This window comes from Pipistrellus kuhlii, unplaced genomic scaffold (genome assembly GCF_014108245.1).
Source record: "Pipistrellus kuhlii isolate mPipKuh1 unplaced genomic scaffold, mPipKuh1.p scaffold_m20_p_2, whole genome shotgun sequence".
Classification (NCBI taxonomy): domain Eukaryota; kingdom Metazoa; phylum Chordata; class Mammalia; order Chiroptera; family Vespertilionidae; genus Pipistrellus; species Pipistrellus kuhlii.
Genome location: NW_023425515.1, coordinates 23,927,897 through 23,952,902, shown reverse-complemented (window position 1 = coordinate 23,952,902; position 25,006 = coordinate 23,927,897). Strand labels below are relative to the sequence as shown.

The following is a 25,006-nucleotide window of genomic DNA, read 5'->3' as shown; positions in this document are numbered from 1 at the left end:
TTAGGTTTTAAATTTTGTTCCATTATGGATCTTGGGATGAAATTTCACACCATCCTCCTCAGTCCCACCCACGACTTGAATTATCCCTTAGTCCAGTTTCTCTATGCTGTATGTGCTCCCTGCCGTTAGACATTTAGTTGCTTTCTCAGTGACATATCAGCCGTTCGTGGTATTGTAGTTATGTTTAAGTAGCCCTTATTTTACTTAATAATGGCCACAAAGCTCAAAAGCAGTTATACTGGCAATTGGGATATGTCAAAAGAGAAGCCACAATGTGCTTCCTTTAGGTGAAAGTTTTTGACTTGAAAAGAAAAGAAGAAGAAAAATGTGTATGTCCAGGTTGCTAAAGTCAGTGGTAAGAACAAATCTTATATTCATGAAATTATAAAGAAATTTGTGCAGATTTTGCTGTCCCTTCTCAAACTGCAAAAGTTACTGCCACAGTGCATGGTAAATGTTTATTTAGTTAAGTTAAAAAGTCACTAAATTTGTGGGTGGAAGACATGAACAGAAAATATTTCAATTGATAACAAAAATGTGTTGCACCAGGAAACATTGAGACTGTGTGAAGATTTAAGCAAGGGATCCCTTAAAACAAGTGACACCAAGCCATATTTACTGCAAGTAAGGGCTGGTTACAATAAGATATTTTGATAGAGACTATATTTACATAATTTTTATTACAGTGCATTGATAGAACTTTTTTTATTGTTATTGTTGGTCTCATTGTGCCTAATTGATTTATAAGTTAAACTTTATCATAGATATGTATGAATAGGAAAAACAGTTCAGATAGTCCCCAACTTAAGGATTTTTTGTTTGTATAGTGTTTTGGAAGCTATCCACATTTGTTAGAAACTATACTTGGAATTTTGAACTCTGATCTTTTCCTGGGCTAGCAATATGTGGCACAATAGTCTCATGATGCTGAGCAGTGGCATTGAGCTGCAGCTCCCAGAAAGGCACTCCCTCTGAGAGTAAACAACCAATACTCTACAGTGTACTGTGTTATCAGCATTTTTTAAATACTGAGTTCTGAGTATTGGTAGACTTGGCTAAGCTGTGATGTTCTGTTGGTTAGGTGTATAAAATGCACTTTCAAGTTAGGATATTTTTCATTTGTGATGGGCTTATAGGGTCATAACTTTGTCATAAGTTGAAGAGCATCTGTCTTTATAGGGTTTGGTACTATCCATAGTTTCAGGCCTCTGCTGGGAGTCTTGGAATATATATCCCTCATGAGAAATAGGGACTACAGTTAAAAGAAATAGAATTCAGCTCTAGCCAGTTTGGCTCAGTGAATTGAGCATAGGCCTTCGGATCAAAGGATCCAGATTTGATTCCAGTCAAGGACACGTACCTTGGTTATAGGCTGTTCCCCTGCACCTGCTCTGGACAGGGCTCAGACAAGAGGCAACCAGCCAATGTGTTTCTCTCACATCAGTGTTTCTGTCTGTCGTTCCCTCTCTCTTCCATTCTTCCTAAAAATCAATGAAAAATATCCTCAAGTGAGGAATTTAGTAAGACCCACTTTATTGTTATTAATTATTATATATATCAAAATGACTTTCCTGGGGATCATTTGACAATAGTTAAAAGTGAGATAATGTTTATATTTTCTTTTCCTATTTATTAATTCCATAGCATTTTAGTTTTTTTTTTTATTAAAATAACGAGAAACAAGATGTCATAATGGAGAGAGCAATAGAAGCAGAAGAAAGCTGTATCTGCAGTGATCCCAGAGTAGAATTGAATAGGCAGATTAAATGTGCTAGACACATAAGAAAACAAATAGGTCACCATATGGTTAAGATCATAAATTGTTTCTATTTTCTATTTATTATCAAGGCAAGAAAGATGAGGAATCATCAGCATAATGATTAAAATTGGCAGTCATCCTAAATAAAACAAATGTATAGTGTGATTATAAAATTTTGAACAATTATAAAATTGGGTAAAATTAGTGGGGAAAACCCAAATCTCAAAAATTAACTTTGGTAAGCTCAGAACTCTTTATGCTCAGTACTGAAATGACTAGACCATTTTAGTGCCCTAGGGAGTAACAGAACCATTGCAAATTCATCAGGGAAACAAACTCAGGGTAGTAGAAGGATTAATAATGTTCTGGAAACTAAGGAAGGTAATAGTCTTGCTACAAAAATAAAACAGAAAGTGAAAATGATTGTATGGGAAAGTATTTAAGGGATTATATATCTTCAAGAAAACTTGCAAAAGTAATCCTGTTTTATTTTTTGTATTCCTGACATTCTGTTAATTTAAATGCAGAGAATCTGTAAAATACTGGTAAGATGAGTAATTAGTTGCTAGATCCTCAAGTTGAAAGATTACCTAATGAAGAAAATTAAAAATTCTTAATCTATTTTAGCTTTTAAAAATATAAATGTTTATTAGTATTTTTGTCTTTGTTATTAGTTTGATTTCAGGAGAAGGTAAAGGAGAAGTAGGAAATGTTAATACTTTGAGTTCAAATGGAAAATAAACATTGTAATAAAAGTTACTGATGTTTAAGTTTTATCAAACAGAAGTGATACCATCACCACACCTGCTTTACAAAGATTTCTGCCTTTCTAGGTTCATCAGTCTAAGTTCCCAAACCTTCTAAACATTTAAGTTTTGGTTTTAAAATTCTGGTTTCATTTCTACATTTCAAAACTAGCTTTCTCTTTCTTATAGGCTGAAAAAGAAAATCCAGGACTCACACAAGACATCATAATGAAAATTTTAGAGAAAAAAAGTGTAGAAGTTAACTTCACAGAATCGCTTCTTCGAATGGCAGCTGATGATGTAGAAGGTAATCAGAAAAGAGCCTTGTTTAGTTTTCTTATAGTTGTAGAAAAGCACTTCTTCCAAATCTTTATTGCTTGACAAAAGGTTCTAGCTCCTCTTTCCCCTCTCCTCCTGCTCTTCTTTTTTTTGTTATTATTATTATGAGAATATTGGGGTGGGAAGGGGGGTCTATAAAATAGAAAAGTAGTTCTTGCTTTCTGTTTTATATTTGTCAGATTCAGGTTTAATTACTTGAAGTAAAGTGTTTGTTTATGTTATACACTTAAATTTTCTCCCCTTGTTGAATATGCTTGATGAGTTCTGGTTTTGTCAAAAGATAAACTCTGTGGAATGTTGTTGTTTTTTAAATTTTTTTAAATTTTGTGTTGACTTGATGCAAAAAGCAGTTTGAATTAATGAGGGTTTTTCTAATTTAGTATTTTATTCAACCACAGATTTGAGAAAACAATATAATAATCATTCTTTCTCATTTTTTGCTTTTTTAAATAATTAGAAATGGGTTTCACTTAAATTTAGTACCAATTTTCTCACTAATTAAGAAAAAAATAGAAGTAGAATTTCCCATCTTTATTGGGGGAGAAAAAAAAGGAAATATTTTAACTGATTCCATAATTTGTAAGAAAGTCCTCATCATTATTCTAAACTTATGCATTTCCAGTCTGTGAGGCCAGGTTGCATTGACTGCTAGGGTTGTAATGTTTCCAGTCTACAATGAATCTACTACTAATGTTTTTGCCTCTACCAGGTCTGATTATACTTCCTTTCTAAGGTTGCTCTTCTGTGATCCAACCCTTGTGTTGAATTTTTGGTAGTGTTTTTTGGTGTGTGTTTTTTAAGTGAGATTTTTAAGTGAAGACTTTAGTAGGTTGTTTAGGTTTTGGTATAATGAGCCATTGTATATTCAATGTAGATATTTTTGTTAAGCTCATCTTCCCCATTGGCAGGTACATGTTGCCATCGTATTTGTCATGAATGTCATTAAGGTTTTCTCGAGAAACGTAGCTTCAGAGGTTTGGTCAATTTGATTAAGACTCCCTTTTAATTTTATTTATTTATTTTTATTTGGGCTTTCTATTTATCCCAAATTGAAAATGTTTCGTCTTTCATCTTCTGTTATCTTACTTTGTAGGAGCCCTGTTATTACCAAACTAAGTTGAACTCTTAACAAATTCTGCTTTTGCAACCTTGTCTTTCCTGGTTATCTAGCCTTTCTACTCCCCTCCCTCACCCTCATGACCAACATTGGGAATTGGTAGACTTGCATTTGACAGGGAGTTGCCTGATGCTTTTTATTATGTATTTATTTTATCAGAGTATATGATTGAACGACCAGAGCCAGAATTCCAGGATCTAAACGAAAAGGCACGAGCACTTAAACAGATTCTCAGTAAGATCCCAGATGAGATCAATGACAGGGTGAGGTTTCTCCAGACAATCAAGTAAGCAACTTCTTGTTTTTGTTCTTTTCTTAAGCACTTCATAGGAACCTCTCATTCTAGATACTTCATTTTAGTATGACATAAATGTTAAATTAAAATATTAATTTGAAACAAATTTGGAGTTTTTAAATGCTTTGTTAACTTCTAAGCTGTGGCATTTCACTTCAGAATACAGTAACATTTGTTTAGTATTTAATTTTAAAACAATGAAATGCACATAAATTGAAATATAGTTTAAACTATATAAAACATGGAAAAATTAAATGTCAAGTTAAAGTGAATAAAAAAGTTTTGGATAAATTATATGCCTGGATAACATTGTTTTTATTTCAGAAATAGCACAAGTCATTAGGACAAGCCATGTACTCTTTGTGGATAAAAAACAGAGAAATTTTGGAATAATTGCAGTCATGCTGTTAACCTGTTGGTGAAATTACAGCTTAGAGATTGCTAGAAAGGAAAGATTTAGCGATTGCATAAAATTTCATAAGTTATCTTAGGAGGTCTTACTTGGAATAAATATTAACATTCATTTCTCAGAAATTGTATTCTTTGTAATTTACGTTGCAAAATGCTATTTTAACTAGTTTGGGTACCTATTTTGAGTGATAGAGAGAGAGAAGTATATTCCATTTAGAAAATGTACATGATGGGTGCCCAACCCAACTATCAAGGAATGTCCCTCACTTTGGTCTTCTAATCAAGGACTGGAATGTATGATAAAGGCTTCATTGACTAGCCAAAATCTGTGCAATGGGCTACAAACCCTAAGGTAAATATTTTGCCATTGTTGAGAAGCCCCAACTTCCTTAAACTATTTTTAATATGTGAAGAAGGAAGACTGTCAAATGTTTGTGGATTTTTAATTTGGTATAAAGTAAACATGTTTGATCCATAAAAGGATAAATTATCAGTGATCTCAAACACAGCTGTTTAAAATTTTTCTTTCTATAATTTTCTAATAATTAAGTTTAAAATTGTTTTGGTGATGTGTACTACACTTCTTTGAAGATTTGATGTTCTTAATATTTTCACCAAATTTTGCTTCAGGTCATTCAAGTAGAGGTTTACAGAATCAATATCTTAATAATATTAATTACTTTTATAGAACTTACATGCTAAGCACTTTTAAAAGTAATTATAATATATTAACTTACTACAAATCTCTGTAATAGATGAGGAAATTGAGGCATCAGAAATTAAATAAACTTTTTCAAGTTCACAGAGCTGGTAAGATGGGAGAGCCTGGTTTGAAATCAAGTAGACTGACTCTAGGATCTTCTCTGCTGTTTTCCTATCATAGATTCATAGTGTTGATCTAATTTGATAATTGAATAAAAAGTTTCTGTTGTTTGGAAGAAGTTTGATAAAGGACATCTTATATAGAATGCCAGTAGGTCAGAGGGAGAACATTGTTGTCGTAGCCAGGGTAGAAGTGACTGACCTGGAGTCCTTATCCTGCTATTTTGATTCCTCTTCTCTCTCCCCCTGTCTGTTCCTAAAGCATCTGTGTTAAATCCAGTCTGGCCCTAGAGAGAGAGTTTGAAAACCACTTTATTAGCAGCTGCATTTTAACCATAAGGATGTTCAGGTCAAGAGCCTAAGACTCTTGTCCATAGTCATTGACAGTAACTGAATTAGAGATTTTGTCTATCATTTACAGAACAATAGTAATATTTCAATTCTGGACAGTACTGTGCACAACTGAATTAATATTATTGGCAATTAAAATTTATACGTTTTAGGGATAATTTGCAATGGAATGTTTGTTGATAATATGTTTTATTTCTGAGACTAATACTCAATGATGTATGAATTAGCATACATAGCTAAAGCTGCAATTATTTGTGTTACTGATCTGATAGGTAGATAGAAAAAAAGATAGATTTGATATGCTGTCACCACTGTTACATTGTTTAACAAATTAGTGGTTAAAGTTTTAGCAACATGAAAGCAATGGTTTATCCTTTAGGCCACACATATTGTGCACTTACTATCTTTCAAATATTTTACTTTCTCATATTTAAGGTAGTTATGCTCTTTATTATTTATTTTAGCAGTATTTTTCAGTGAGCATGTATCAAATACCTACTATACCAAGTACTGTACATGTTGTTATAGGTTATACAGAGTAGAAAGAACATACTCTTAGCTAATAAATATTCAGATAATTTTGTATGTGCTAGCAGAATTAGGTTTGAATCTCCACTTCAATATTTAGCTATGTAACTTGGGTAAGGTGCTTAGATTCTGTATTTCTTTTGTTTCTGCCTGTGAAAATGAGGGTAATAGTTGTGAGAATTGGAAGAAATAGCATCTACTGACAAAACATACTGGCACTGTAAAGTAAGGTTTATTTCAATTTCTCTCTATGGAGTTGATTAGGAAAAATGATCCCAGCAAACAAATATTTTAAAGTACTTTTGATTAATGAATGTTTCTGTTTGATTACATTTGAGCTTATGCAAATATTTTATAAAATTAATTCATGGGATTCTTTTAAAAATCTGACACATTCCAATTAATGGATGACTAGTAGAGACTTGTGATTTAATAGACCAGAACGCTATGCATTTATCTATTTACTCATTATAATCTACATTTGCATATTCATAGGCAAAAAATTCGCCAGGGTTTGGTTTCCTTGATAGCTTCACATTAGCTTTTACAGAGCTGACCTGTCTAGAGCAGACATACAGCATAGGAATTTCATTCCTTTAGAGTGTTTGCATAAACATACACAAATTAGGGTGATATGATTTAGAAACACTATTATTCTATGCAATTTTTTGATAGGATGTATGTTTATATTTCACCTAATGCCTATTGTCCTCTCAGTGTTATGTTTCCCCAAAGTTGCCCCTCTTAGTAGCTCTGTGTCCCTTATCATAGAAACCATTAACTCAACTGTAGTTCTTTTACCATCAAGTTTTCCCTAGTTCTTTATTTAATTTAACTATTGTATGTTTAGTGTGTGTGTGTGTGTGTGTGTGTGTGTGTGTGTGTGTGTGGAGAGAGAGTAAGAGAGAGATATGCCTACGGGGATTTTCTCTGGTTGGAATCAAGTCTTCAGTACTCGGTAATATAATTTAGCTTCCTTGGTTCCATAAATGAAAATGTTCTATGAACATACAGATGACATAAAATTTGATATAAACTGCTGTAGGTTATTTTAGAGAATGCCAGGCCTAAGGATAAACAGCCTAGGTAAAGCTCTTGACTAATAATAGATCAAACCTTAGCTCTAGGTTCTGAGTTCCTACACAGTGGCTTCCAAACCAGGTTTATTAGCAGAATCACCTGGTGCCCCCCCTTCCCCCCCCCCCCCAATTTTCTTTTAAAGCACAGATTCCCAATATTTATTAGTAGGATGGAGCACTGTTCACTAAAACCTCCCTTCCCTCCCCTCCCCCTTTTTATTGTAGTTTTTGCTCTCAGGTGAGGGAGGGAGCTGCCAATTTCAGAACTGTTCTTTCGACTCTGGAATGCAGCTATTCTCTTGTACATGGAACATATGTTCATGCTGGTTAGCACTGAATGTACATTCTTGTTCTTTTCGGTAGAATTTTAAAGTATACCACTAAGTATGGCTCAGTGAAAACAGCTCTCTGATCACTATAATCTGCTGCATTATATTTTGTTTTAAATAGTTTCACTGTGAATTTAAAGAAAAATCCATATGCAGCGATTTGGCATATTTCACTTGTTGAAATTGTAATTTTTCTCACACAATAGGATGGTCATGTGACTTTGTTTTATTAAATATAGGTGGACTTACAGCCATCACAGCAGGATTCAACTTGCTTAAAACTACAAATGAAATAACAGTTGTATAACTTAAAACTTTTTACTAAACTAGAGGCAAAAAACGGGTACACAAATGTCATTTCAATTAAAATTCTTTGTTTTATTTAAACATGTAATGTTTTAATGTTTCAGCCTGAGGCTGATGTTTGACATTAGGATGTAATAAGTATTTATTGAGATGTCATAAATGTCATTACTACTTTAGAATAGGCGAAAATACTTTTCTTCATTCTAAAATCCTATCTACTTACAAGTTTTAGAATTTCCATATGCTGATTTACTGGAAATATTCTGTGAAACACACATGTCCAGAAAGCTGGACAATCTGCACACTGAACCTTTTTTTTCTCCTTTAGTAGCAAAGCAGAAAGATTGTTATAGGTATGAAATAACTGAAATCTGACATTAATGATTAAAAAGTCAATCTAAAAAATTATATTTGAAATAGTCTGGATGTATATCTTACTAATTCATGTTTACACTTGGATTGTGTTTGAATGGCAGAGAGAATGAATATGAAAAAGAGAAGGTTTGCCTTAGAGAATATGAGACTACCTATAAATGCAGAATTATGTTGAGTTCAGTTTGGCCAAGGAAGATTGCTTTAAGCTAGAACATGAAAATTAAAAAGAGCATAGATATAAAATATAGTAAGAGTTCAGAAAAAAACAACAACACTACATGAATAGGAAGTTTGTATGTGTTAGCAGAATTAGGTTTGAATCTCCACTTCAAAGAAATCTCCATTTCTTCTACTTCTCTCATTTTTTAAGGAGAGGGAGATATTGATGCATAGATATGGTGTCCCCTAAAAATGTGTACACACTTTGAATGATTATGAAGTCAGTGTTTAAAGAATTTATAGAAATGATTACTTTTTTTTTTTTTTGGTCAACACCGTTTTCTAACTGACGACCGTTCTGGTCCAGGCACTGTTGATAACGAGAAGCAATAGATTCACAAACATCAAGAATCATTTTGTTCGTATTTGTGTGCCCTCAGTTTGTCAACTGTTGCCAGTTTTGTACGGTAAACTTTATCTTTTATGTATCCCCATAAAATCGTCTGGTGGATAAATTTTTTTCCCCCAAAGCTTCGTCTGGCTTCACCCATTATTTTAAATCAGTTAAACTTGAAAAGGAGTGATAATTAAGTGAGTTATCAGCACTTAAAGTGTGTATACAGCTTTTGAGGGACACCTGAAGGATGATTGCTGGAAAAGATAAAGTAGAAAAATAATCAGATATTGTCACTCCCAGAAAATTATACACTTTATATACATAAATATAGGTTTAAAGGGGGAGGATACATAGTTGTTAGAAGGAGATAAATGTTTCAAGAGAAGAGCTATGTCTGAGGAGGAAATATTTCAAAACAAATTACTAGGTATGTAACTAGGAGTGTTGGTAAATATAGAAATGAGTTATGTAATAGCAAAATTTCATATAATTGTTTATGATCTAGCAAAAACAGAGTATATGATAACTTAAAGTCAGCTATATTAGAGAAAGGAAAAATTATAACTGGAAAAGATGAGAGGCAGAGGCATATTCTTTTAAATTTCAGTCAGTAATATTGAAAGAAATGTTAATAATTTAGGAAAATTTATGTGGAATTTGTGGTCAGTAGTGCAGAAGTCAGGATCACAGAAGGGTACATGTTAAAAACCCCCCCTCAATCGCCAGTCAGATGTTTGTGCTTGACATAATGTTAGTACGGTAATTAACAGTATACTTAGTAATTCTTAAAAAGATATATACAGAAAAAAAGGGACATGTGTAATGCTTTCAATAATAAAGATTCTTTAAGAAGATATATACAAACTTCTTTCAAATATAACTGATTTTAAGAAAATTCTTTTTTTCTTAACTCACAGGGATATTGCTAGTGCAATAAAAGAACTTCTTGATACAGTGAATAATGTCTTCAAGAAATACCAATACCAGAACCGCAGGGTAAGTTTCCTAGAAGCCATCCTAGATGTTAGTTTACACATTATTTTATTGAATTAAATACTAAAATGGTTTGATTACTGGGAATAACCTCCTATCTTTGACTTTGGCTTTTGTGTCATTTCCCTTTTTTTATTTAGCATTTTTTTCTTAATTGCTTTTTATGTCTGCAGGCACTTGAACACCAAAAGAAAGAATTTGTAAAGTACTCCAAAAGTTTCAGTGATACTCTGAAAACCTATTTTAAAGATGGCAAGTAAGTACTTTTACTTATTATCCTTCTCTTTTAAAATTAAATTATATGGTTTGTATTATAGTTAAAACCATATAAATTAAATTGTTTTTACTATAGTACCAAGGTCAGAAAAAGGTCTGCTAACTACTAACTTAAAAGTAAAGAGTGCATGGTGATAATCCAGCCATACCAGTCCAAGACAGAAGGAGTTGGCAGGCCTTTTTCTGAAAGGGGCCCGATAGCAATTATTTTGACTTGGTGAGCTCTTTGCAATTGCCCGCCTCACCTATGCTGTTGTAGTGCAAAGACAGCCATGGATAATATGGAAATAAGTGAGCATTATAGCCATGTTGTAATAAAACCTTATTTATAGACACTGAAATTTGTGGTCACTCATCACATTATTTTGATTTTTTTCTTAATTTTACCATTTTTAAAATCATAAATGTAATTCTGCAGACCATACAGAAACAAGATGAGATTTGGCTTCTTGGCCCAACATTTTTAGTAGCATCAGAATCCCCTAGAGGGCTTGTTAAAGCACAAAGTGCTTTTGGGTTCCACCTCAGAGTTTCTTATTGTCTAGGATGGATCCAAGAATTTGCATTTATTTCTAAATTGTTCCCAGTGATAGTGATATGGTAGGTCTGTTGGGAGATGCTGCACTAAAGTTAAAACAATGCTTCTTAATCCTGCTTGCACATTAGATTCCCCTGAGCTCAGTTTTTAAAAGTCCTAGTGTTTGGCTCCACCCACCTTCAGAGATTCTGATTCAGTTGGCTTAGAGGGGGAGCAGGATTTAGGAGTTTTATACAAGTGTGCAAGGTGACTTCACAGTGCTGCAAAGGCTGTGATTCATTGTCCTGGCAGGAGAGACACTTTACAGGAAGTATACTAAAAGGGTAAATTGCTTATCATTTTTCAGTTTACATACAATTGGTTCTTAAACACCCCAGAAAACCAAAAATTTTATATGTAAAATGTATAGGTGATGCAGAGGCCATGTGTTCTGTGGCATTGAACCTGATAGTGAATTTTTATATTAAGTAGAATTCAGAAGATTTTGTTGACGAAACCATTTTCTAACAGTGTTTAAAGTTAGAAAAATAGTGATTATTTCAACTATAATTGGCATGACCTCTACCATGCTATCGTTTAGAAGTTTTAAAATCCCTATATCTGTGCCAAGTTATTCAATATTATTGTAATAAAATTTAAAGATAATAAGTTAGTCTATTAGAGTGGTCTTGGTTTTTAAAGCTATCTTTTATAATTCAGATAGGTAAAATATTTACATTTATATTATGAATTTAAAATACTGAGGTAAAGTATTAGTGGTTTTTTGTTGTTCCATACTACTGTTCAGGTTGTCTCGGAGAAATGCTCCTTCATGATTTAGTTTAATAAGCTGGCAGGTGTGTTCTGAAAATAAACTTGCATCTGTTTTTCCTTCATCTCTGCTAAGCCCAAATAACCAGAAAACACATTAAAAGGATAATTTACATGTTGGGATCATTATTTCTGCTTCTAACTAATTAAAAACTGTCACGGAAAAAGCATGTTGAAAGATAGAAATTCATTTAGAGCCTAATTTTCATTAATCTGAAATGATTTACTTTCAATTTTTTAACAGTTCAAATAGGCATATAGATTATTTAGGCTTCCTGCTATTACTTTTTCTCCATTCAGCAGCTTCTTTAAATTACAATTAGTTGTGTATGAATAATGTGCCATGAGTTTTGTACCTGTTTCCTCAAACTGAATGTTATTACAACAGCCTGCTGATCTTTGAGCCATCTTTCAATAGAGGGATGATTTGCATCGATTCAACTTAATTCTTTGGGGTCCCTCTTTTTTGATAAATGTCTAAGATGAAGATTAAATCTTTAGCTATGCAATTAAAAACCTGGTAAGGCCACACAGTGGGACAAGGGCATCAGCTCTGACCTGGGCTGATAGGAAATGTGGTACAGCACAACATAATTTTTTAGAACATATATGTTGTCAGCTCCAAAATATTGAAATTGCATGATTATTTTGTTTCAAAAGTAGATTAATAATACAAGCAGTTGAAGAATTTTCAGATTTGTTTTTGAAAGAAGATTTGAGAGATTGGGATGAATCATATTTGAAAGTAATTAGGGTTTTCTCAAGCATTTATAATGCCCATTGCCATATAGATTTTGAGACTGAGTGTAATACTTAATGCAGATTTTAATTTGGTAACTTTTATGAGCCATAGCGGGAAACTACATTAGAATCCGTTATTTGTTTGACCTATAGATGAACCTTGGTGGTTCAGAAGCCCACCAACATCTAATTACCAACCAGAACCACTAAGGGGCAGTAATTCCTAGATAGTTTCAAATGATTGAGTACCATTCAATTCCAATCTGAAATAAAACTTATGATACTCAGTGCTTCTAGTTCTTTTTTTTTCCTAAGTTATTTCGTTGCTACTGTTATTGGGTGAGATTAGTATAAATATTTTTAAAGAATGAATTTTTTGGATAAAATTAATGATTTATTTTTCTTTGTACAGGGCAATAAATGTGTTCATAAGTGCCAACCGACTAATTCATCAAACCAACTTGATACTTCAGACCTTCAAAACTGTGGCCTGAAAGTTGTATATGTTAAGAGATGTACTTCTCAGTGGCAGTATTGAACTGCCTTTATCTGTAAATTTTAAAGTTTGACTGTATAAATTATCAATCCCTCCAGAAGGGATCTAATCTAGGATGTTGAATGGGATTATTGCCATCTTACACCATATTTTTGTAAAATGTAGCTTAATCATAATCTCACACTGAAGATTTTGCATCACTTTTGCTATTATCATTCTTTTAAGAATTATAAGCCAAAAGAATTTACGCCTTAATGTGTCATTATATAACATTCCTTAAAAGAATTGTAAATATTGGTGTTTGTTTCTGACATTTTAACTTGAAAGCGATATGCTGCAAGATAATGTATTTAACAATATTTGGTGGCAAATATTCAATAAATAGTTTACATCTGTTAAACATTTCTTTACTTGAAAAAATTGATATATATATAAATATATAACCATAAGACCAAGATTACTTGGGTTAATATCTAAAGAACTTTTAATGGGAGCTTATTAGCAGTTTATCAAATAATTAAGCAGCAAGAATTTTTATTTTTTTGTCCTTAATCACTCCAGGCAAAAAGTAGTCAATGGAAATATTTTTTTATTTATATAAAGGGTACTATTTTTCCAGCCTGTTTTAAGAGACATATGAGAGAGATGTCAATTTATAGTGTTTTCACGTTATGATGCCACTTTTTGAACTCTGACAGTGTGAAATTAAATACTTCTTGTGTGCTAGGCCCTTATAAGCTTTGCGCCTTTGCCTCCAGAATAGCCACAACTAATAGTAATTTGAAGCTATACCAATGCTCATTGGTTTGAAATTGTCATGAGTGTTAATATTATATACTCTCTTTAATATATATATAGTTATATTTCACCATAGAGAAGTATTAAGGAAATTATGTATCAAATATTCATGTAAATAAGCATTTTCATTTTTCAGTTATGAAATAAAGGAAAAATTAGAATTTGTTTATTTTTTATAAAGATTTTAAATGTTAAACTACTTTTCTGTTGGCAATACAATTTTTTTGCTATAATGAATTTAGTTACTTTTTAATTTTTCTTTTTCAAAAATATTTTAAAAGAACTATTGTCATTGGCAATAGAAAAGGAATAAATTGTTCTGTTAGATGCAAACAGAAAATATGTGGAAAGAAGCAAAACAATAGACTACTGGATGAAATATCATAATTTATGGACATTTTATTGAATTGATGTGTTTTTTTTTCTTCCAAGCCAGTAAAATGAATACAATTGGTTATCTTAATACTATTTATTTTTGGCATAAAACTATTATTTACTCTTAGAAGTAGATGGGTGGTTATTTGCAAAATACGTGCGTATGAAAACAACATGTAATTTTTTTTTTTTGATCAGCAGACTTTTTTAACATAAACCAGTACATCTCCTGTGGTCTCTACCTCCTTAACAGAACAAATTAGCTACTGTGCCACAACTCATCTGTTTTCAGAAGCCGCCTTCTATCTTTTTATTCCACTGTCCAATATTTCGGGCTTTGGTTTTCATGAAACTTACCTCTAGAAAAGATACTTATTCTCGGGATAGTATTCAATTTCTTATGTAATCTTGGTGGGGAGAGGCCAATGTGGCCCTAGTCAGATACTTTCCCAGAGAACAGAAAGGTGGCTCCCAAGGAAAGGAAGATAAGGAGACATGGAGCACCTTATCTTTCTGAAGCACTGTTCTAAGAACAGTAATTCCCTTAATAGTCCTGTGATTTAGCTGCCTGCCTTATAGTTGAGGAAACTAAAGAGAGCTTAGGTTACAGGAGCTGGTACCAGCTGGAGCCAGGGTTTGAATTCAGTGTATATCTCCAGACTCCATGCTCTTTTCACCAAACTGTATTTCATCCATTGGCAAAAATGGACCTTGTTTAGAATATTGAATCTGTAACACAAAGCTGATAGGCTCTCCTTGATCCATATGGAAGTGAAAAAAACTAGGATAAGTCTTTATAAATCTAAATCTTGTTTTAATTTAAAGGGTCATTTTTTAGATGTTCAAAATGTTCCCTCCTCACACTTTCTTGAAAGAAAATGATACAATTATAGATGGTAGGTTTTTTTTTATTATTGCATTTTAATAATCTTATCAGGCAACACAAGATTGGCAACCCAATATCAATCCCTCCTATTTTTTTTTCTTTTTATGGAAATTATTTTTTAGATATATATATAGGTAGTAGATGGATAGATATAGTTAGGTATAGATATACACACACACATATAATTTTATTTTTAAAACACCATTTTCCCTTCTAAGCCCTCTTCTACCTCCACCTAGAAATGACTTTAAATTTGCAGAAAATTGGCAAAAATAAGCATAGTACAGAGAACATCTACTCATTTTTTACCCAGATTCAACTATTACTGAGATTTTACCATTTTTGTTTTTAACATTTGCTTATTTACCCTCCCTGAAATCTCAGTGACTCCAGATAATTTCCATGGTCCCCTTTGTCCTTTACAGCTTTAACATAACATATTTCCGAAAAGTATAGTCTTTGTTTCCTCTACTCCCATTTTTAATGGTATGTTCTTCACTTTGGGTTTCCTCATTACATTCAGATTTTGCCTTCCTAAGATACCACATTGGTGATGCTGTGTCATATATCACAATCCATGGGAGACTTTAAATCCATGCTAACATTTCCCCCCGGATTTAGCATCTATTGATGATTTTTGCTTATTCCATCAGTTGCAAAATGGTGATTTCCTAATTATAGCATTTCTTCATTCTGCTATAAGTGGGAACACTCCTTTCTTCTTTATCTCTTTCCACCTGAATGTTTATATTAACTATTGTTTTGGACTCCTGGTTTTCTGTTTTTTTCAGGGCTTGCATTTCATTTCTTACTTTGTCTTGTCTTAGGTTTGGCTAATAGGAGCTTCTGGGTCCTAATCTCTTGTGGCATCTTCTATCTTTCTCCCCTCCTCCCCCCCATACCAACATAAATAAAAGATGTTCCAGGATCTAGAATTGGCAGTTTTTCCAAGGAACCTTGGCTGCTGGGTGTGTCGCCTTTACTAGGTGTTTTCCTGCTGCTAGGCCTATTCAGCAGAATAGGAAATGTGCATGTACACATCTTACGTGTGCTCGTATCCACATTTGATTTAGAAATCATGCGTTCACTGATACCTCCAATTCCATCCCTCTTCACAGGGTTCTTTCTTGCTTTCTCTATTTCATTTTTCTATGTCCCTTTTTCCTCGGAATCCTGGCTCTTTAAACAGTGCATCAGTTTATTCACTTGTTCAATCCTATAATACATCTAAAATAGTTTTCCTTGCTTTTGCCCACAGAATGTATAAAAACACACTTAAAAGCCTGCAATTTTGTTTGTATCCTCTCCCTATGTGTACCTTGCTTCAGACCAAAGATATATAATTACATTCTGTGTTCATAAATTACTTCAATTCATTCTCTTTTTTTTTTTTTAACTTTACTGTTACTTATTTGAAATAAATTGGGTTCAATTGTTTCAGTTTTCTTCCAAGTATAAGATCTATCTTGTTCCCCCTCACCCTTGACAATTACATCTGTGAATTGTTCATGATTAGTACTTTTGCTTAAGTTCTCTCAATCATCTAGGTTGGACAAAACTCATCCTCTAGTAGCTTTTATACCACACCTTTATATAATATTCTGAATTCTTGTATGTTCAAAATAATTTTCCTGCAGCCTTGATAGTTAAAGCATATATTGATTGTATATATCATGCTTGGTTCACATTTTCTTTCCTTAAGTTTCGTGAAAATAGCTTTACTGTTGCCTTGCTTTATACATTACTAGTATGTTGTTTTGAGTAGTCCAATGTCATCTAATTTTTTTGCCTTTACATTATTTTATCTTTTTGCCTGGAAACCTTAAAGATTTTTTTTTTTTTTTAATTTTCAGAGTCCAAAGTTTTATTATGATACTAGAGGCCCAGTGCATGAAATTCGTGCTCTCGGGGGGTGTGGTGGGGGGTCCCCTCAGCCCAGCCTGTGCCCTCTTGTAGTCCAGGAACCCTTGGGGGATGCCCGACTGACCGCTTAGGTCCACTCCCTGGGAGCAGGCCTAAGCCGTCAGTCGGACATCCTTAGCGCTGCCACGGAGGCAGCAGAGGCTCCCTCCACCACTGCTGCACGCACCAGCCGTGAGCCTGGCTTCTGGCAGAGCGATACTCCCCCTTTGGGAGCACACTGATCACCAGGAGGCAGTTCCTGTGTTGAACATCTGCCCTCTGGTGGTCAGTGCATCTCATAGCAACTGGTAGTTTTGCTGTTTGGTTGATTTGCATGTATCAGAATTGATCATTCCAGCTTAATTTTTTTGGCACTTGATGGGCCCTTTCTGTTTGTAGATTAAGGTCTTCCTTTATGTCTGAAAAGTTTTCATGGATTACAGTTTTAAGTATTAACTTCTGTTCCGTTGTTGAGCCCTCTTTGCCTATCTTCTGTTTTAACCACTTTCTCTGAAAACGTCTTGCCTTATTTCATTTTCACTTCTCTTGGTTGTTTTTTCCTACTTTTCTTCAAGACTTAATTTTTTATCCAAATCTACTTTCTCAAGCACCTTCGAATTTAATCTTGGTTTTTGGTATAATTTTCCCCCCTTCATTCAACCAACTCTCATTTCTTCCTATGTTTGTGTTTCTGTTATTAGTACCTCTGAGTTAGGCTACTTTTTTTTATATAATATGCCATATGTTTACTTGTGGATATTTTATTTAGTCAGGGTATGCTGGTATAGTTTTATTAGCTCCTTGGGGTATTTGATTTTCAGCTGCAGAAATGAATTCTGTTGATGTTGGAGAAAGCTCAGTGTGCCTTTATTACCATCAAATGCTTAATTTTCTTATTTTCTTCCCTCCTACTGTCTCATTCTTTTCTGAGTACAAGGCTTCTTCAAAGCAACCACTTCCAGTCTTGCCTCTTGCATGTAGATAACTAGTTCTATGAACTATCAAACGACCCATTTTCAGAATCTTGTCTTTTGCTGTTGCACTTTCTCTTTCCTAGGGGTGATTTAAGTTTGCTTTTTCTAAGTCCTCTGTTCCTTTTCTGTTTCTTAGCACAGAATCTCTTAAACTTGTCCCCACTTGCTCTCCTCACTCACTCCCAGGCTCGCCAACAGTAGGAGAGAAGTGTGAGCTCTGTTAGGATTTTTCTTCTCCACTTCCAGGCGGCACGAAGGTTGTCTCCTAATCCTGAAGGCACAAGTCATCTCAGGTTCAATTTACTCTCTTTGTTGCAATTAGTAATTTTATTTAGGAGGACATGGTGAATATTAAGAATCAGACACCCACCATTATTCTCCTAACCTGAAGTTTCCTTTTTCAGTTTCTAAAATAATTTTGCTTGCTTGTGAAGTCCAAAATTCCTAAAACCTATGGAATAAAAGACTAGGCCTGAGGGATTAATCATCACCTGGTGTTTTCTTGTGGGAGGACAGGTTCAGAGAAAACTATTGGCTCCCCTCAGTTCTGTCTGTCCCCTCCCAGAGGCAGCCCTAGTAGAAGTGAGCTCCACTGCTCTTTCCCGGTGTTGGCACTCTTGCTGCTCACTTGCTGGTTAAATTGGAATAAACTTTTCTGTTTTAACAAAGTTCTAAATGACATATTCATGTTGGCTAAAATGGAATGCTCAAGGGCTTCAAATGAAGAAATAATGTGTTTATTGAGTCCAGTGATTATTTTAAGTTGTCCAGCGAACTATGCAAATTAACTGTGAGAAGTGAGAGACTAAGTATAAATTTTGAGTAAAATCTATTGTTATTAATTCACATGTATTAGTCTAACTTTGACTGCTGTAAGGAAATGCCATAAACTGCATGCCTTAGCTAGGGGTGTCGAACTCAATCAGAGAAGGGGCCAAAATCTAAAATCCAGCCTAAATCGCGGGCCGAATGGTTTACTGAACAGTCATAAACTGACAATGTTAACCAGAAATGTGAATTTAAAATGAGTGGAACAATCTTTTCCTTAACAGTGCTGTTAACCAACTCACATGCTATCAAGCAAAACAGTAATATTGGTATCAAGCAAAACAGTAATATTGGAATGTACCTAAAATGCTCATTGTTTTGTTTTCTGGCTAGATGTCTGACACCGTTTTCCCCGGATCAATGAATCAATGTTCGGTTTTATTTCTTGGGCTGTAGCAACCCGCAAAACAGCATGGAGGTTGTCATCGGTAATGCGTGATCTGTGCTTGTTTTTGTTCAGATTCATTATTGAAAACATCTGTTCACAAAAATAGGTGCTCCCGAACATGGATAGAATACGGGCAGCATGAAGTCGGAGCTCTGGCATTGAGTCGGGGCAGTAGAGGGTAGAAGTCCTCAATTTCAACATCCTGAAACCTTGATTTCAGGCCACTGTCAGACTGAAGCTCGATTATCTCCATCTGAAGGTGATGGGGCACATTGTTGACATCAACTGTAAAAGGATTGGCAAAGATGTCAAAGCCTGAGTGCTGTGTTCTAAAGTCAGAGAAGCGCCGTTCAAATTCACTTAGGAAACGGCTAACTTTGGTAGCCAGCCGACTGCAAGGAAAAGTACCAGAAATAGTGGTTGAGATACTCAAACAAACGGGAAAGTGGGCAAGATTGTCCTGTTCCAGTTGGGACTTCCATAGTTGAAGTTTACGCTGGAATGCTGTGATCATGTCAGACATCTTCGTGATGACTTGTTTGCGTCCCTGCAGCTTCAGATTCAGTCAGGCTAGATGCTCGCATATGTCACACATCATAGCAAAATCACGTAGCCAGGCGGGATCCGACAGTTCAGGCAAGGGCTTTCCTTTACTTTCCATGAAAAGAGCAATTTGTTCTCTGAGCACAAAAAGTCTTTTGAGGACTGCGCTCTTGCTCAGCCATCTTACTTCTGTGTGGTATGGCACGTCTCCATGCTCTGCACCCACCTCCTGTAAAAACTGCTGGAACTGGCGATGATTCAGGCCACGTGCCCGTATAAAGTTAATAGTTTTAATGACTGTGGTCATTATGTCATTCATGTCCAGAACTTTTCCACACATAGCCTCTTGGTGGATAATGCAATGATAAGTAATCAAGGGTGTGTGGCAGTGACTTTTTTGCATTCTTTCCTTCATTAGTCCAACCAAGCCTTTCTTTTCTCCGCACATTGAAGGTGCGCCATCGGTAGTTAGCCCCACCAACTTTTCCCAGGGTAATTTAAAATTATTTATAGATTTCTCCACAGCCTCAAATATATCTCTACCAGTCGTCGTCCCATGCATGGCAGCTACATCCAAAAGTTCCTCAGTGTCAGAGAGGTCGGTCTTCGTAGCACGTATAAAGATGGACAGTTGCGCTGTATCAGTGTTGTCTGTGCTTTCATCGATAGCAAGTGAAAAAGCGAGATAACTGCATGCCTGTTCGGCCAGCTGTGATGATAGATTTCCTGAGAGTTCTTGAACTCTATCTGCAATGGTGTTTCTTGACAAACTGACATTTTGAAAACTCTGTATCTGGTCTGGGCATACTTGCTCACACACTTTTAGCATGCATTGCTTCAAAAAGGCACCCTCTGAAAAACACCTTGAAGTACGGGCAATTTCTTCAACCACTATAAAGCTTGCTTTCACTGCAGCATCATTTTTCGCTGTAGCCTTTGTAAACATTTGCTGCTGTGATTGTAGTTTGCCTTTTAGTTCTTTAACAATTTTATGCTTTTCTTCCAAAGTATATTTGCCATACTTAACATTATGTTTGGTGTCAAAATGACGACGTATATTGTACTCTTTCATCACCGACACTGTCTCATAACACAATATACACACTGGTTTGCCCTCTCTAAGCACAAACATGTATTCATTTTCCCATTTGTCATTAAATTGTCTGCCTTCACCGTCAACTTTTCTTTTCCTGGACATTTTGGGATCAATATTGGCAGTAAAAGATGTAGTTTATTGGAAATCTGCGTTAGAAGGAAAAAGTTGAAAACTGCACAGGGATAGCTTGATTTGGCAGATGGAGTGGGAAAAAAAAAAAAGTCAGTCAATAAATGCCTGGCTGGGTACAGATAGCAGATTCTGTTGCGATTTTTATGCCTGCACTTTATGCCAGGAACTGGCAGCTTCTGCTGTGTATTTTTTATGCCCGCACACTCACTCTCTGCTCTGCCACCTGCACAACCACATCGGATGCCTGACTATAGGTCACGCCTCCTGAATCTCGCGTGACTTGTTATCTATGCGCATGCGTAATAGATAGCAAGTACGGCGCAGCCGGCGAGATCACAAGCCTCCTATGTCACCGTGCGTCATTGTGATGGAATGCAGCGGAGTGCAGTGATGACAGCGCGGTGCGGGCCACATTGCAAGGCCTGGCGGGCTGGATTTGGCCCGCGGGCCTTGTGTTTGACATGTGTGCCTTAAACAGTAACTATTTTCCCACAGGTCTGGAGGCTGCAAGTCTGAGTGTGTGTCAACGTAGGTTCTGGTGAGGACTCTGTTCCTGGCTTGTAGATGGCTACCTTCTCACTGTGTCCTCACATGGCAGAGAGGGAGGGAGGGAGGGAAGCAAGAGGGAGGGAAATTGATCTTAATATAAGAAATTGACTAATGGAATTATGGAGGCTGATAGGTTTCCACATCTGCAAGGTAGTTGGCAAGCTGGACACCCAGGAAGACAATACGTTAGTTCCAGTCTGAGTGAAAGCCTGAGAGCCAGGAAAGCCAATGGTGCAGTTCCCGTCTGAAGGCAGGAGAGAAGCCAACATCCCGATTCAAAGTCCAGCAAGCAATGAAGAGTTATCTCTTAGGGCAGGGTCAGCCTTTTTGTTCTAGACAGGTCTTCGACTGATTGGAAGAGGTCCACCTACATTATGGAGGCAATCTGCTTTACTCAGTCTACTGATCTGAATGTTAACCTCACCCAAAATTACCCACATAGAAACACTCAGAATGATGTTTGACCAATTACCTGGGTACCCCCTTTTCCAGTCAAGCTGACATATGAAAGTAACCATCACAGACTGCAATGAGGGAATCTTGGATCTGTTGTTAAGACTAAGGGGAAGGAGATAACAGAACAACCTAGAACCAACAGTTTAAAAATCTGAATTTAGCCCTAGCCGGTTTGGCTCAGTAAACTGGATTCAAGGATCCCAGGTTCGATTCTGGTAAGGGCACTAGCTTGGTTTGCAGGTTCAATCCCCAGTAAGGGGCGTGCAGAAAGCAGCCAATCAATTCTCATTATTCATGTTTCTATCCCTCTCCCTCTCGTAAATCAATAAAAATAGATATATATTTAAAATCTGAATTTAGAATATAATTCATGTGAAATATTCCATTGTCTTTGAAATGTGATTGTGACATCATTAATGAAGTCAATCATTACAGTAATTTGGATTCTGAATATAAAGTTATCTTAATTTTTTATTTTAACACAAATCAATGGTTTATATTGATCACCCTCACTCCTGAACTATAGCTTACCAACAAGTAGGTCTAAAGAATGATTAAATAGTTTATTTTCATTGAAAAATAAATAGCATTATTAAATATTTGTTAAAATAATTTTATTGACATTACAATGTCACAGAATGCCACTCCCTTCCTAAAACACGCACAGAAAAATAAAGGAAAGCTAGCACAGTGCTTATTAACACTTAACAGGAAATTCATAAATGCTGAAGAAATGACCCATTAGCTACTTTTATTTCAATAATATTAAATGTAGAAAATCTTTAGAGAAGATTTCTACTAAGTGTAGAAAATCTTTAGAGAAGATTAAGGGTGTTAAAAGAGTATTTTATTTAATTTTTTTTCAGAGCAACAAATAAGAAGGAGGGGAATGCTAAGAAAAACTATTGAGCCTTCAAACATTTTGAGGAAGATCTAAGATTGATGCTAAAATTACTATTTAAAAAAAAAAAAAAAGAGGGATGAAGCCCCTGAAACACCCATACACACACACGAATATAAAAATGAATTTTCATACTATGCCTTTTAGCTACAAGATATTAGAGGAAGAAAGGAAATGTTCTAAAGCATGATTCTAAATAGCATTACTTACAAATGTACTGAAATGTTTTATTCCCCATAAAACAATTAAGATGCTTGTTACTGTTTTATAAAGATGCCAAATAAGAGCAAATAGTGCTTCAGAAAAGATGTCTCTTCACCTGGGCACATTGCCTAAAAAGCTACAAATTATCGACAAGACATTATTCTAAATGGAATTTGAAAAAGAAGAATTTATATAGATTAAATTCCAAATGAGCTAAGATTTCTGTGTGTGTGTGTGGGGGGAAGGGGGTGTGTCTGTATAATAGCCTATTTCATTATTGACATTTGTATTTGGCTTCTTTTTAAAGTTTATGCTTTTTTTCTTTCTTATTAAGCTTTTTTTCAAAGACTGTTTTTGAGAGTTTTTATAATTTTGTCTGGTTGACATTTCTATTCCAAGCAAAAGTGCTCAGCTTTTTCAAGCATTTGTTACTAAGATCTTAGTAAACCCAGTCATTTGATACCACTGCAGGGAAAGACTAACCATCTTTCCAAATCAAATCAGCTATTCACACACATATTTAATATTTTGTTTTATTCTATAATTATCCTACCGTGTCTGGTTTTGTGAGTATGGGTAGGTGTTACTCTCTGCATAGTGGTATACTCATTAACATACTTCTTACCTGTGTCCTTTTCTGATGGTACCTGTACTCGGAAGCGCTAGATGAGCTACGTTGGTTTCCTTCAGACCCCCTCTCTTAAGGAAACTGCCTCACCCATCGTCATTGCTGAAGGAAAAGGATCTTAACTGTTCCTTTGTGACCCTTCCCAGCTACACTGATTGGAACAGAGACGGAAACCTTGTCCAAGGGCAGAAAATGGCTGGTGGATGGCCTTTGGGCTTGCCAATTCATGATGAGCCAACCCTCTTCAGATTCCTGTTCCAGCTTCTAAACTGGAGAATTTTAAAGATTGATTGTCAGTGGGAGAGGAAACTGACAAAACACATGAAGCTGTAAAGCAGACAGGGCACCCCTGAGTAATATTGGAAGGAAGCAGAAACTGAGTAAGAATGAGGTAGGGAAAATTGATCTGAGTGTCAATTGTTAGTTCGTAGTGAAGAAGTAATGTAGAAACAAAAGCAGAAACACTGGGAGTTTCTCAAGGTACATTTAGATGAAAATCCATTTGACTGCTCTTGAGATAAAATAATTGAATTCCCAGCCCTGGTTGGGTTCCAGAATAACCTTCCAGTACTGAAGTATTACATCAAATTTGGTGGTGCTGCAATTTCTTCTCCAGGAGTCAGTCTCTCTCTCCCTCCCTTTCTCCTCCCTTCCCTTTTTTAATTGCACTATATAACAAACTCTCATTACTTGCCTATTTGAGAGAGCTTGTTTTTATAACCAAAATAGCCTGACCTACATTGCTTAATGGTAGTTCTTGGGTAGCTCTATTTATGGAATATTAATACTTAGGTATTCACTTGCTTTTCCTAATGCCAGAATACTATATTTGTTCTCTTATTTTCTCTATTCCTCCTCCCAATATATGTTGCCTCCCCCCATTTTTTAAATTTAATTTATTCATTGTTTCAAGTATTACATGAGTCTCTTTTTTCCACCATTGAACTCTCCCCTGCCACTCCCACCTTCTCCCCGCAGCACACCCCTGTATTGTCTGTGTTCACTGGTTATGCTCATATGTATGCATACAAGTTCTTTGGTTGATCTCTTACCTACCCCCCAACCCCCCAACACTCACCCTCCCTCTGAGATTTGACAGTCTGTTCAACGCTTCTATGTCTCTGGTTCTATTTTTGTTCATTAGTTTATATTGTTCATTATATTCCACAAATGAGATCATGTGATATTTATCTTTCTCCAACTGGCTTATTTCACTTAGCATAATTCTCTCCAGGTCCATCCATGCTGTTGCAAATGGTAAGAGTTCCTTCTTTTTACAGCAGTGTAGTATTCCATTATGTAGATGTATGACAGCTTTTTATTTTTATTTTAGGTGTGTTTTTTTTTTCAATTATGGTTGACATTCAATATTATATTAATTTCAGGTGTATATCATAGTGTTGAGACATTTATATAACTTACTAGGGTCCCAGTGCATGAATTCGTGCTCCTTGAAAGGAACTATGGGCTGCGAGGCTG

General features: G+C 35.2%; 1 protein-coding gene across 2 annotated transcripts in view; it reads left to right on the top strand.

Annotated features, from left to right (window-relative positions):
- The window catches only part of PDCD10 (programmed cell death 10), a 46,678-nt gene extending 33,411 nt beyond the window's left edge, over window positions 1-13,267 (top strand). For both annotated transcript variants that reach the window (XM_045583656.1, XM_036444031.2), the window contains 5 exons: window positions 2,695-2,812; window positions 4,121-4,247; window positions 9,931-10,009; window positions 10,180-10,262; window positions 12,784-13,267. In XM_045583656.1, coding sequence (XP_045439612.1) covers window positions 2,695-2,812; window positions 4,121-4,247; window positions 9,931-10,009; window positions 10,180-10,262; window positions 12,784-12,865 — 489 coding nt within the window. In that variant the 3' untranslated portion in view covers window positions 12,866-13,267. The remainder of the gene's footprint in view (window positions 1-2,694; window positions 2,813-4,120; window positions 4,248-9,930; window positions 10,010-10,179; window positions 10,263-12,783) is intronic.
- Window positions 13,268-25,006: the final 11,739 nt, after the last annotated feature.